The 15,366-nt window shown below is 37.4% G+C and overlaps 1 protein-coding gene across 1 annotated transcript in view; it reads right to left on the bottom strand.

The window, feature by feature from the left end:
• Positions 1 to 7,460: 7,460 nt before the first annotated feature.
• SMAD6 (SMAD family member 6) overlaps positions 7,461 to 15,366 on the bottom strand; it is a 119,876-nt gene continuing 111,970 nt past the window's right edge. The window contains exon 5 of the mRNA XM_074234452.1: positions 7,461 to 15,211. Coding sequence (XP_074090553.1) covers positions 14,667 to 15,211 — 545 coding nt within the window. The 3' untranslated portion in view covers positions 7,461 to 14,666. The remainder of the gene's footprint in view (positions 15,212 to 15,366) is intronic.

Here is a 15,366-nt window from a genome sequence, read left to right as displayed (position 1 = left end):
TCCAGAGTATTTTTTTGACTTTTAATTTTAAGTTAAAGTTAAGCTCTGTCCCTAGGATGAAGGGAGCAGTCTCCCAAACTTCTGGTTTTTCATACTGCTGTTTTCAGAGCTAATTCTGGGGACTTCTTTCAAGCTGACCTAAGGGACTTGTGATGGAAATGACCTAAGAAGGTCATTGCTCTCCTAGCCTGTGCACTGGTTTGTGATCAACCACAAATACTCTTTTCTTCTCTGGACCTATGACTAGGATTCCTGTTCCCTTGAAGTTTTCTACTCACTAGGGAATATGACCTCCTCACCCTGGGGCTATGACCTGGATCTTTGAACCAGATCCTTGTTGGGCAATGCAATAGAGTCTTGCTCCTAGGGGCCAACAAAGTGTCTCTTATAATCTGTTGCTGATAAATTGACCAGTTCCTTAACACCTGTGGGCTGAGAGCTCCAGAAAGTCACTACTGCTGGCTCAGTTGTCCCCAAGTCCTGCTGTTATCTGCCCTACTCATGCCAATTCTCCACTCTCACCTCAGTGAGACAATTTTTCCTTTTGACTTTCTAAAATTGTTTTACCCCATCATATTGTTGGTTCTGAGGCATTATTTTAAAGTAGTTTGGAGGGGAAATTGAAAGAGCTCAGGGAATTCCTGCCTTACTCTGCTATCTTATTTCTGCCTTCCTATCCCTTTTTTACAAATGAGGAACCTGAGGCTCAGAGAGATTGGGTTACTTGCCCAAGGCCACATGGCTAGTAAGTGTCACAGACAGACTTCTAAACCAGTTAATCCTGATGCCAAGTCTAACATGTTTTCCACTATATGCAACCTACCTACATAACTCTCTTAGGTCAAAATAAGGAGAGTAGAGGTGAAGGAATTATTCCTGATTTTTTATATGTTTAAGAGACTCAGATTTTTATTATTGTTGTCATTAGTAACTATCCAAAGTCACCTTCTTCTTTACCCCTATCTTGGATCACTGTTCTGAAACCTGGGTCCTAAACAATCACTCTTTTTTTCTTTTGAAAGTTTCCAACATTCATTTTTCTGTAAAGTTTTGAGTTCCACATTTTTCTTCCTCCCTCCCTTCCCCCCTCCTCTTAACAGCAAGTAATCTGATATAGGTTAGACATATTTCCATATTAGTCATTTTGTGAAAGAAGAATAATAACAAAAGGGGAAAACCATAAAGTATAAACAAATTTTAAAAACTGAAAATAGTACCCAGACAACATAGTTTATTCCCTGGGTGTGGATGAAAGTTTCCATCACAAGTCCATTAGAATTAGACATTTACTCTTTACATGATCCAATGAAAATTGTCTTCAGTTCTCTATCCATTATGGATAGAGACTGTGCTAACTACAGAGGGAGACAAGGTGATCCTTTCCTCTGCTCCTTGCCTTTATGACTTGATGTTGGTTTGACCAAGAAAGCAAAGGGAAATAAAAGAGAATTTATCATCACTTTCATCTGTGTCTTATTGATTGTCAGTAACATATTTCAACACTACAATGAGCATGCCTTGATCAAGACCCTCTGTTTCCTGGACCATCTTGAAACACCTTCTGATTAAAAAGAGGAGGGGGAGAAATGGACTCAGTGACCTCAAAGCTCTTTTCCATATCTATATCAATGATTCTCTGCTCCTCTGATTCAATGTTTATTATACCTTCTATAGTAATTGTATAGGATACCTTTTCTAGCTTGAGTTCTAGACTTCCCTAGAACCTCTCCAAGCATTCATCTCCTTATCTTTAAAATAGTGATAATAATAATGACAGCATAACCTATCTCACAGGATGGGATTAAATTCAATCTTTCAAAGATACAGATTTCATCTGTTTGAGTACTTCCTCCAGAGCTGATAACTACCTTCTACCTTCCATCTTTTGATAGTTGATCTTGATGACTTTTTTGGCAGAAACATTCATCATGTCTCCTTTCCACTTCTTTATATTAGTTTGTAAGCTACTTAAGGGCAGCCCACTGTCCTGCACATAGTAGGCACTTAATAAATGTTTATTGATTGATTGGCAAACGTGAACCAGAAGCACAGAATGACACACACTTTTGGACATGGACATTTTGTTGGCTTGACTATACTTGTTTGTTACAAAGGAGGGGTAGATGGTGATTAGTGACAGTAATTGTTGTTTGATCCTTTTCAGTCATGTCCAACTCTTCATGACTGCATTTGGAATTTTCTTGGCAGATATTGGAATGGTTTGCCATTTCCTTCTCCAGCTCATTTAACAGATGAGGAAACTGGAACAAGCAAGGTGAAGTGATTTGTCCAGGGTCACAGAGCTATCTGAGATCAGATTTAAAGATGAGTCTTCCTGACTTCAAGTCTGGTCTTCTATCTACTCTGCTACCTAGCTACCCTGCTGTCATAATATTCTTTAAAAAAAAAAAACTATATGTAACAGAAAATAGATTTGTATGGGGAAATTGTGAGCTCCTTAGGGGCAAGGTTATCTTTTGTCTTTTTTTTTTTTTATATTTCTAGTTCTTAACACAGTTCCTGACCAGCAGTCTGTGCTTAATAAATGATTAAGAATTGAAATTGGTTTCATAAACAGTCCTTTTTTTGTTCTTCAGATAGTGAAATGCTGGTATTTTCTAACTTCACTGAAAAAAGAAATTTTAACTAAATAAAGGAAAAAGGAAAAACTTATCTCCTTGAAACCAATTCATATACTTACTAGCTGTGTGAACCTGGGCACATTACATCTGCTCCATATGCCTCAAGTTGTAAAATAAGAAAAACAATAGCACCTCCCTCCCAGTGTTATAAGGATCAAATGAGCTGAATTTGTAAGTCACTTAGTGCCTGGCACATAGAGGTTTCTCTTCGTCCGTCCTTCCTTCCTTCCTTCCCTCCTTGATTAATTCTGGGACATGCAATCTGTCTTCAAACTCATACATGAAACCTTTCTTAGAAGGATCAACTGGAATTTTTATTCTGCAAGCTCAACCTATAGGAACCCAGGTTTCCCTCCCACAGTGAGGGAACATTGGAATAGGGATTTTTGACACATAAAATACTAAATAAATGTGACTTATTCTTATTTATCATAATAGACAAATTCTTTCAAAGAAAGAAAATGCTTCAGACAGAAGCTACTTAGTTTCTCTCCAGAGTTCTCCACTTTCCAATACTCTTCCAATTTTCCTGATTTCATTTGTGAGAATGGGCTCAATGAGGTGCTAATAAGACTTGAACACCTCTTTCACATCTGTAACTCGCCCTCTTTTTAACAAGCCAAATTGTGCCCAACCTAGAGAAGTCTCCAGACAGAGACACCAGCAGCCAGAAAGGTAGGGGTGTGGCTCCATTAGTCAGTTGAAGGCAAGAATTTTTGAATTCACAAATCAGAAGAATTTCTTCTATTTCATTGTTTTCTTCAGTCTTTGAAAACTAATGATCAAGTTAGGATAACAACTAATCAGAATATTTTGATAGTTAATACTATTAAGTTGATGATGGTAGTTTAGCATAGTGAGTAAAGTTTTGGACTTGGATTCAGGAAGACCTGGGTTCAAGTCTCCTACTTCAAACATTGATTAGCTTTGTAACTCTGGGCAAGTCACTGGATCGCTTTGTGCCTTTGTTTTGTCAACTATAAAATACAGTGATGTTCAACAGCCTCTAAGGTTCTTTCCAGCTCTAAATCTAAGATTCTATGTCCCTGTAAGTCATCTTTCTTTTCAGTGTTTAATGCAACTCAAACAATTGTTGACCTTCATTGGTTTTCCCCCATATTGGTCTCTGAAATGATAACCCTCCGAACATTCCTTCTTATTTTACAGATGAGGAAACTGATACCCAAAGGAGTGATGTAACATACCCAGGGTTCTACAACCAGCTGTCCTGAATAACGGATTACTTGTATTCAATTTTGTTTTGTGCCAGCAGTTGGGAGAAGAGGTTTGATGGGAAAGGAGGTGGAATCTATTGGTTCAAATGAGGTTTTTGGATTCTCTGTAGATGTCAATTTTCCATACTCTCCCTGTGTCCTTGACCATGGAAAATTCTAAGAACAGACTCCTCTCTTAGTCCTTCATTTCTTGCTTGAAGGTGCTGTCTAGCCTCTAACCTGGATTCCCAACCTGGATTCCCCACTTTTATCCCCCATCCCTCCCCCTGAAATGTGCACACACACACACACACACACACACACACACACACACACACACACACAGACACATAGTCTAGAAACTGAGACTGAAAGCTAAAGATGTCAGTGGGGAAAAAACACAATTCTGTCCCTTTAGGGTAGGTGGGTATCTGACTGAGTGCATCTGGCAAAAACCAAGGCAGTTATAAATTGACAGTGGAAATTACCAAGTTATTTAGCAGTTTTGGCTTTTAAAATAAAACAAGCATTATAAATGAATGGTCTGACGATTTTTAACTTTAAAAAAAATGTATCATGGACAAATGCCAACATCCTTCTCTGCTCTTCCCTACACACACACACACACACACACACACACACACACACACACACACACACCCTCTGTTCCCAGTTCCTGCCTTGTCCTGGCAGTCTAATACAAGTAGTCAAAGAACGACAGAGAGGGTTTGTCATTTACTTGTTGGGTGGGTTTTTTTTTTCACGTTCTGCAAGAAAAATTCTCTGCTACAGGGTTGGGACTTGGTATTAGAGCTAAGAAGTTGGAATTCCCTAAGGGTATAAGACTTATAACCCCCTGAAAATGAGGATTACAACAAGGAGAAATCTGACAGACCCTTCACCACTGGGGCACCAATGGCGCCACTCTGGTTTTATGGGATCTGATGTGGTTTTCGATGTTCGTTTACTTTATATTTTCTTCCACAAAAGGAAGGATTATTAAAAAATCAAAATAGTCATCCATCAGAAATAGAAATGGCAGGCATCAATTTTCTCTCAGTCAAAGAGAGCGAGAGATTGTTATTTCATAATTGTCTGTTTCTAATAAACAGATTTAGAAAACATCAAAATAATGCATTTTAGTCAACTCAAGTTGACTAAAGTTTAAGAATTTGGGGTAATTTTTTTTAAATCCCCATTTCAACTCTCATGATTAGAAATGTTTGATTTCTTTAAAACATATTAATGGAAATGTGAATCAGCATGTATATGCAAATGTGTGTGTGTGTGTGTGCAGATCGAGACCCCAGGGAGACCCTAAAATTCTTTTGGGGGGAGTCTGAGGGCAAAAATTATTTTTATAATAATATTAAGCTATTTTAATTTCTAATATAGTAAAGATTGGCAGTCACCCAAACAAAAACAATTTGGGGTCCTCAATAATTTTTTAGTAAAGGGGTCCTGAGACCAAAAAGTTTGGGAATGCTTATATAATAGCTAGTGTTGGATTTGCAGTCAGAAGATCAGAGTTTTATCCTGCTCCAGTCCATAAATGTGTGCTGCTGAGCAAGTCACCTAAACTCTCTCAACTTTTGTTTCCTTTCCTGTAAAACAGGAATAATAATAGCACCTACTTCACAGGGTTGTTTTAAGGAGCAAATGACATAATATACTTAATTTGTTGTTGTTTGGTCGTGTTCATCTCCAGGACCCCTGGGGTTTTCTCTGCAAAAATACTAGAGCAGTAGTTCACTATTTCCTTTTCCAACTCATTTTACCTATGAGGAACTGAGGCAAATGAGATTAAGTGACTTGCCCAAGATCACAAAGCTAGAAGAATCTGAGGGCAGTTTTGACATCATGTTGTCCTGATTCCAGGTCTGATGCTCTATCCACTGTACTACCAAACCTACCTAAAATGCTTTGCAAATCCTGAAAGACTGGATAAATATTAGCTATTATGAACATGTACTTAGAAACAATAATTGACATTTTTATAACATTTAAATTTAACCACATTAGCTTCACAACAATCCTTTTAGGGAAGATTATAGATAATGTAATAGGACCTAAGATTTTATTGGCAAGGGAATTCCCAGTGGGGGAAAATTCCTTTTCCAATGTAAGTCTTCAATTTCCCTCAACTTATAGTGTTTTCTTTAAAAAAAAAAATTTTTCCAATTAGATTGTTTTAAACATTAATTTTTTGTAAGACTTTGAGTTCCACATTTTTCCTTCTTCCCTTCCTTCCCCTACTCTTTCCACTTGACAGTGAGTAATCTGATGTACAACAATGTCAAATATATTTCCATATTAGTCATTTTGTGAAAGGATAATCAGAACAAAAGGAAAAAAATAAGAGAAGGAAAAACACAAAACCAATTTTAAAAAGTGAAAATAGTATACTTGTTCTGCATTTAAATGCCATAGTTCTTTCTCTGGATGCCTCAACTTATAGTTTTAAAAGAGTTGTGTAAAGCAGAAATGTCAAATATGCAACTCCAGTCAAGTGCTATAAAACTCCAGTGTTTGGCCTAAACCAGATTAAAATGCAAATAGGAAAAAATCTAACAAAATAAATAAAAATACAATAAAATATAGATAATATTACATTTTAAAACTAAGTCAATATGCAGTCTAAAGAGATCTTTGCTGTTGTTTACTCATTTCAGTTGCGTCAGCCTCTTTTTGACCCCATTTGGGATTTTGTTGACAAAGACACTAGTAGTTTGCCATTTTCTTCTCCTGCTAGATGTGGAAACTGAGGCAAATACAGTTAAGTGACTTGCCCAGGGTACCACAGTTATTACGTATCTGAGGCTGAATTTGAACTCCAGTTTCCTTGATTCCAGGTCTAGTACTCTATCCACTGGCCACCTAGCTGTTCTAAATTAAATGGCTACATGTAACAAGTGCTTTTGACAATACAATATTTCATATTTCATAGAACAGAGGACTTAGAACCAAAAAGGACCTCAGTCCAAATCCCTTATTTTATAGATAAAAGAATTGAGGCAGGGAGCTTAAATATTTTGCCCAAGGGTCAGACGGTATGGATAAGGAAACATCACTTACTAACACTTCTCCTGCAGTGTCACTATTTCTATCTCACTCAACACCAGTAGATTACAGAATACAGTCTGCAAAAAAAAAAAATTTGTCTGGTTCAACCTCATTTCATGAAGGGGAAACTGAGGCACAAGAAATACCATGGTCAGGATCATGCTCTTAGAGGTGGGACTGAGAATAATAATAAATTAGTTACCATTTCTACAGCATTTTAAGATTTGCAAAGAACTTTATAGAAGTTATTTCTGAAAGTTTGAGTCTTCACCCATGTTCTATGCATCATAGACAGTCTCAGGTCCTGATTTCTTAGACACTATCAATTTTTGGCATCTGGGTACCTTACAGGTACAGGGCACCTTTAAAAAATGACATCTGCAAAAATCATTTCCCAAACCTTAAAGTTATATATAGATATAGATGATATGGATAAGATATAGATATCTATATACTTATAGATATCTATATGTATATATATACAAATATAATACTCACAGATTTACATATATAATATATACAATATATTATCCATTACAATGTATTGCATATTCTATGTATATCATTATGAATGACATAATATACACATTTGTACACTAATACATACATATCATCCATATATACACATACACATATATATATAATCTATATATAGAGATGTGAAAATACTGCCATTATTGTTGTTGTTGTTATAATGATTATTACCAAACTAGACCATCTACAACTCAGCTGGAATGAGCAGGGGAACTCTCTCCCCCACTCTTATATCCCTTTATAATGGATCCTTTTTTTTTTCAGTGCCTTTGGTATGCCTTTTCTCTCTGAGTTAGGAAGGTGAGTCTGTGAGCTTTGTGGAAGAGCAAACACTGTCTTGTATCATCTTGTATATAGTAAGTGCTTAATAAATGCTTGTTGGTTGCTAGAGCTAGTCATGCAGAGGCTAGGTTTTAGTCAATACTAAAGAGGCTTCCTCAGGAGTTTGAACAACATCCCATCATCAGACTGGGCAGCCAAGGAGACCAGCCTCCCTGTACCACCCACAACTGTCCCTTCTCCCCACTCCTCTTTCCCCTTTTCCTCAAGGGCCAAGAGGGAATCAGAGCTCTTTCTCTCTCAGTAACTTCTCTCCAGGTCCCACTTCTGGAAATCACTCTAACTTATTTACATTGTTTCTCCAGCTTCCTGTGTCTGAGTCATAGGGAGCTCTGGGTGGTCTGAGGGAAACCACGAGGGTAGTTTTACAACTAGGGCACCATTAAGGGGGGGGTGAAATGGGGAGAGGGCAAGGAGAGAAGAATGTGGGGGGAGCCAGGAAAAATGAAGATGAGTTCTGACGTTCCCACTGACAACTTGCAATCAAGTCATTTCCATGCTCACCTCCGGTACTTCGTCAACAACATGAGAGGTTTGGACCAAGAAGACATGGGGGACGGCCTCTTATGTTCCAAACTTCTAAGAATCTATGCTTTTCAGTATTATGCAATGAACAACTATGATTGGCTTAGCTCTTCTCAGCAACACCATGATCCAAGACAATTCCAAAATTCTGATGGGAAATGCTGTCCATCTCCAGAGAAAGAACTGATGGAATCTGAATGCAGATCAAAGCATACAATTTTCACTTTCTATTTTTTTGTGGATCTTTTTCCTTAGAGCTAGGTTTTTTTTGAAAATTGTTTCTTCTTTCACAACTTGAATAATATGGAAATAGGTTTTAGAATATTGCATAAATATATTAAATTGCTTATTATCTCAGGGAGGAGGGAGAAAATTGGGAACACAAAATTCTATATAAACTAAATGTAAAATACAGTCTTTACTACTGGACAAAAATAAAATACTACTAAAATCAGACAAATGAAACAAAAAACAAATGGGACTGGTTTTCCCAAGGATGGAAAATGGAACCTGTTTCTAAGCAGATATGCTCCTAGGCTGAGTGAGCAATTTTTTTTTTTTGCAAAGCAAATGGGGTTAAGTGGCTTGCCCAAGGCCACACATCTAGGTAATTATTAAGTGTCTGAGGCCAGATTTGAACCCAGGTACTCCTGACTCCAAGGCCGGTGCTTTATCCACTATGCCACCTAGCCACCCCTGAGTGAGCAAATTAAAAGTTCAAATTATTGACTCCATATAAAGACAATTCATCTCGAGTATGATCTAAGTAAGAGGTATATAGTAGAAAGACTGTTGAACTTGGTATCACAAGACCCAAGTTCAAATTCTAATTTCCTTACTAATCAAATGATGTTAGGTAAGTCACTTAGTCCCATGGACCTTGGCTTTCTCAATTGCAAAATTGATAACTTCTAAGTTCCCTTCCAACATTAAATGTATGAACTTTTTCTATCGTTAGACTACAATAACAGCTGACTCAGTTGTAAATTTTCCTACTGAATCTTCTGATAACACAACATGATGTCAAAAACCTCATAGGAAATATAGTTTTAGGGGACCCAAAAACTTTGGTGCATGAACTCAATGAGCTTTTAAAACTGATTTGTCGAGGCAGCTAGGTGGTAGAATGGATAGAGCACCAGTCCCTAGAGTTAGGAGGATCTGAGTTTAAATTCTGACTCACAGATTATTAATTGTGAGTCCCTGGGCAAGTAACTTAACCTTGCCTATTCCCCACTCCCTCCCCCCAAAAGAGATGATTTGTCCATCTAGAAAGAAAAACAACCAGCACAAAGAACCAGCTAACATGACTTTGTCAAGAACGCAACATAAGAATATAATACAAATCTGTTTGGGGGAGTAGAAGTTAGTGATTGTGATGAGGGAAAAAAAGAAAAGAGAGAAAAGCAATGAACATCAATGAAACCTTTAAAATCTATCCTAAGGAGATCAGAGTTTCACAGGAGGGAACAGGCAGGGCAATATAGGTATCACCATATTTAATTGAATGGATTTATGAACAAGTTGTACGAAACACCAGGAAAATTTCTTATATAATTACCTCTTTCTGACCCTACATGTATGGAATTGATCATATTTGTTGATGATTTCTGGCAGTTTTTTTTTTTATTAAAATGAAAAAAGGTAGACACAGAAGTAGATTTTATACAACAAAATTTTTTTTGCTTCCTTTTTTTGATAAGGTACTAGACTTGCAAATCATGGTAATTTATAGCCACCAAATACCTGAATTTCAGTAAAGCATCAACACCCAGCAGTGTCTAATATAGACTAAGTGCTTAACAAATCCTGAGTTGATTGATGGGTGATAGTACATAAAGTTTGGAACAGATTGAAAGACTAGGCTCAGAGTATCTGTTGTTCAGACCTTTTCAGTCATGTCTGACTCTTCATGACCACTTAGCAAGGGCACTGGAGGGGTTTGCATTTCATTCTCCAGTTCATTTCACAGATGAAGAATTAAGGGTTAAGTGACTAGTATCTGAGACCGCATTTGAACTCAGGTCTTCCAGATTCTAGCTAGACCTGGTCTGGTCCTCTTATCTACTCTGCCACCTTCTTGCCAAGAGTAGTTAGTCATTAAGGGGTAAAGATTAACTCTGAAGGCTATCTTTAATGGAGTGCCCCAGGCATCTATTTATTAAATTAAATATTTTTATCAATGAAGTGGATAAATGTATAAACTATAAATATTAAAAAGTTAAGAGGAATAGCAAACTCATTAATCAATTAAATAAGGATTCAAAAAGATCCTGCTGACTTAGATATTATAAGCCAAATTCAGCCTGCTACCTATTTTTGAGAGAGCTAAGAGAAGAACAATAAAATTTTTATTTTAGAATACAAAAATCATTCTTAGTCTACAGGCCAATTTGATCATGCCTCATCCTAGAACAATAGCCACAGTATTATTTTAAATGTAATTTAATATTGATAACTGTAAAGTGCCCCAGTTGGGTTAAAAATATCAAGTGTATGGGTTAGGGGCCATATGGCTAAGAGGGCATAATGAAAAATAATTGAAAATTTTAATAGATTACAAGTTCAGTATGAATTAAACTGTGTGACATGGTGACCAAAAAAAGATAATACCATCTTGGGTTATTTAAGGAAAATACTAACTGGAACAAGGGTATGATTGTCTTCTTCCCTAGTCAGACTGGTTACATCTAAAATATAAGCACACAAGAGTGTTAGTTTGTGGTCATCTCATTTTAGGAAGAGCACTGACAAACAGGAGTATCCAGAAGACAGTAGCCCGGATGATGGACTACCAAAAGCTCAGCTGAAAGTATTTAGAGTGAAAAGACTTTTATGAAAAAATGATAGCTGTCATGTGAAAGAGGGATTAGTCATATTCTCTTTGACCACAAAGGGCAGTTAGAAGCCATTGGTTGGAAGTTGGAGAGAAGTAGATTTTGGGCTGATATAAAGAGAAATCTTCCTAATAATCAGCACTGTCCTTAAGTGGAATGGATTGTCTTGGAAAGAAAGTTAATTCATTACCAAACCCAGTAGAGGTCTTCAGTCAAAATCTAAATGCTGACTTGTCAATTATGGAGAATTCCTGGTTGGGGTTGAAGGACCTCTGATTTCCCTCCTAATGTGACTTCCTCTAATCAAAAAAAGTACGGCTCAATTTTTGGAGCAGGAAGTCTGCAGGCAACAATCATTGCAATTCATTCATTTTACAAATGAGGAAACTGGACCAGAGAGCAATTGTTAAGATTCACAAGCTCTTGATATCAGTATCTCCATTATCTCCAGATCTAGATTCACTCTTCAAACTTTCAAAATGCTTTATGGTCATTTGAATCAACTTTCCAACTGCCGCAGGAATTCTCTTGACACCATCACTGGGGAATGGTCAACTGATCTCTAGTTTACTACAACAGGGTTTGGAGCAGTGATTTTATCTGGTACAGGGCAATGCAGGTCAGCACTTTCCACACAATTTAAGTTTTGATTCTTTGCTTTAATACTTCCAGTAATGATGATGAGCTAGAGAGGGAAAGGTAAACCACTCACTATCTGTTCCAAGAAAACCCCAAATGGAATCAGACATGATTACAAAATGACTGAACAAAAAATGACATGCTACTTTATTACACAGACTGTGGAGTCACTGATTAATTTTCAATATTCACAAAAAAACTTTCCCTTCTTTGAGCTTTGATCTCGCCTTTTTTTCATTCCAAACAAGATTATTATTTAGTTGTTTTACAGTCGTACCCAACCCTTTGTGACCCTGTTTGAGGTTTTCTTGGCAAAGATACTGGTCTCCTTCATCTCATTTGACAGATGAAGAAACTGAGGCAAAAAGGGTTAAGTGACTTACTCAGGGTCACACAGCTAGTAAGTGCCTCAGGCCAGATATGAACTTAGGAAGATAAGTTCTACTTCTCTCCAACTTCCAACCAATTGCTTCTATCCATTCTCATCCACTGTGCCACCTAGCTGTCCCAAAACAAAATGCAGCTGTCTTCCAATTCAAGCTGCAAATTCCAAACCAAGTACTTCCCGCTCTTACCCTCATCTTTACAGCAGCCTCTTCCTTGGAAGCAAAGACAAGACTGGGTGCCAGTCATGTGGGCTTGATTCCAATTCCAATAAGCTACTCAGAGGAAGTTGTGGTGTCCTCAGAAAGCGAGTTAGGTATGGTTGTTGTGGCTATTGCCTAAGGTCTCCCTTCATTTGGCCAAAGTTCTGGTTGACTAAACATGAACCAGACGTGATGATGACATTCATACTGATCTCAATTTGCTTTTTTGAAGGCATTTTGAGAAACCCCAAAATCCACATGAATAGACTTTAAGATGGTAAAAAATACTCCAAGACATAACCAGATGCTACCCCTTTAAACTACATTTATAAGAAATGGAAAGCAATAATCAGAATGACTGGCAGATCAGACAAGATCATTGCTGAAATCTCTTCTAGTGTCACATCCAAGTTTTAAAGCTTCTTACTTGAGCGTGATAACTACAGTCTTAGTACCAGTGTGGGTCACCAAATTTATATATGTCTTATCATTTTAAGTGAGCTGGGTGATCTAGGGTTTATCACTTGCCTGTTATTCCTTGGGGTCTATGTTTTCTCCTAGTTGAGAATATAAAAGAAATTAGATGTAGAGAACAGAGTAAGAGTGCTGGAACCAGCAGCCTCAATACACCTCCAGGACCCAAGACCAACTTACATCATTACACATTCTGACCTTGCTTTGAATCCCAGAAGTCCTGAGAGATAATGGGGCAAGGAAGAAAGTGTGATTCAGTATTCATTCATTTCATAGCCAAGGAAACTCAGGCACAGACTACCTTGGATCCCAGATTAGACCCTTGAACTATCCTGCTGATGACAATATTACTTAACATAGGAAACAACAGGCAACCAGCACCTCTAACTAACAACTATTCTTGGACCTGATCCAGAGAGGTTTACTTTCTTTTATTTTGGGGGGGGGGGGAATTAGGATATTCCTCCTCAAACCATCCCTGTGATATTCCCTTCTAAAGGAACCAAGGGTGATATAGAGAGGAGCTGATGTAATCTGGTTTCTAAGAAATTACAATGGATGAAAAGGAGCTGCAATCTGATTTTAAGAGTTGGCCTTCAGGCTTTTTGCTATAGATGTCAAAAATACTTGCAGGGAAATCAGGTGCCCCAACTTCTGTCTACATATTAAATCAATGTAACCTATCAGCTTATTCATTACTCTCAAGAGCCTTTTTTAGAGATGAATGGAAAAGTTTGTATAAAAAGTTTTAAAAAGGGGACCATTTAACTATGATTAGTTTATGTATCTTGAATTCCATGTTTTATGTAAACTTTATGAATATTTATGGATTCAATGGATGTGCAATCTGAGGACAGAAACCATGTTTTTTTTCCTCCACCTTGGGCTGGAATTTAAGTTTTCCTCTCCTCAGAGAAGTGAATGTACCAGGTAGACTAGTGGATAGAGTGCTAGATCTAAACTCAGTAAGAGCTGAGTTCAAATTTGGCTTCAGAAACTATTTGGGTAACCGCAGGTAAGTCGTTGAACTGTCTGTTTTCTCAATTGTAAAATGGGGATAATAATGTCTTCCAGGGTTGTTTCAAGAATCAGATGACAAATTTTTTAATTGCTTTGCAATTAAAAATTAACACATTTAGTGTTAAGGTTTCATTTAACTGATCAGAACCCTACAGATATCATAAAATATTTTATCGTAAGATTTAGGGTTGATGGGGAACCTAAGAAATTATCTAGTGCTACTTCATTTTATAGTAGAGGAAAACAGAGATTCAAAGAGATTCTGTGACTTATTCAGCTAATAAATATTAGAACTGGGATATATATCCATAGGTTCTTCTCTCTTAAATGCTTTGCTCTTTCCATAACATCCTGTTACCTCTTCTTAAGAAAAAAAAGTCTGTGGAGAAAATTTATAATGCGAATACTTTATTATCAATGAGTGACTGGTATTAGCTTTTTGTCTGGGTATTAATAATATTTCAAAAACCATACATCAAACCCAGGTTGTTTTTTTACCTAGTTCTGCTGTATCATTTTTTTTAAAAAAAATCTGTATTGAAAGAATTATATATAAGCCAAAGTGCGTTTTCATTTCTTTGTCCATATACACATTGCACCATACATAAATAATTACATTGTAAAATGACTCCATCATTACAAGTATAATATATATTTCCATATAATATATAAAACTTTATATTAAATCTAGGTAGATGATATTTGGGGTAGTCTGTGGGATTTTTGTCTTTTTTTTCTGTCTCCCTCCCAGGGCTCTTCCTTGTCTTAGCTTTTCCTGCTGGAGGCCAATTGTTATCTGTTGTGGCTGAGTAAAATCTCAAGCCAACAAGGACAAGAGGTGATGAACTGTCTGGAATAGCAAGGACCCCAGCCCTTGGCAAAACTGATCCGCACACTATTGGGATCATAGGGACCGTCAGTATAATCCAGTTCTGTGGCGTGCTGCTGGAGGAGGCAAGATTTCTCAAAATCAAAAATTTTGATGGAGTAGCCTGGCATCACCTTACGCACGATCAGAGTCCGACACCTGGGAATGTCCAGTGTTGGGGAGTTGACAAAGATGGGGTGCTCGCCCCGATTATAAGCCCACACACCATCAGGCTCCTTGCTGAGGAAGATTCCATAGCCAATCTTATTCCGGGTCCTCCTGACTGTCTCGCTCCTATGTTCCAAGTTGAGCTGTCCAAGGCAGAAGCCATTTCCTTGAGGTAGGTCATAGAAAATGCTGACGGACTGTTCATACACCGTATAGAGGCGGCCCACTCGAGTTCGATGCTCCCAGTAAGCAACATTACACCAATGGCTCTGCTTCATGGTGTCAGGAGACATGCTGGCATCTGTGAGCATAAAAATCAATCAATCAATAAATAAATATACTAATAAACAATAAATAAATGAAGAGATAAAGTCATTCATAAAATGGGAATATTTAGAGAGAAATCAACCCAGCAAGTCTGTGTGTGTGTGTGTGTGTGTGTGTGTGTGTGTGTGT

The sequence above is a fragment of the Macrotis lagotis genome, chromosome 4 (genome assembly GCF_037893015.1).
Source record: "Macrotis lagotis isolate mMagLag1 chromosome 4, bilby.v1.9.chrom.fasta, whole genome shotgun sequence".
In the NCBI taxonomy this organism is placed as follows: Eukaryota; Metazoa; Chordata; class Mammalia; order Peramelemorphia; family Peramelidae; genus Macrotis; species Macrotis lagotis.
Note: the sequence above shows the minus strand (reverse complement) of the source record. Positions and strands in the feature narration are given on the sequence as shown.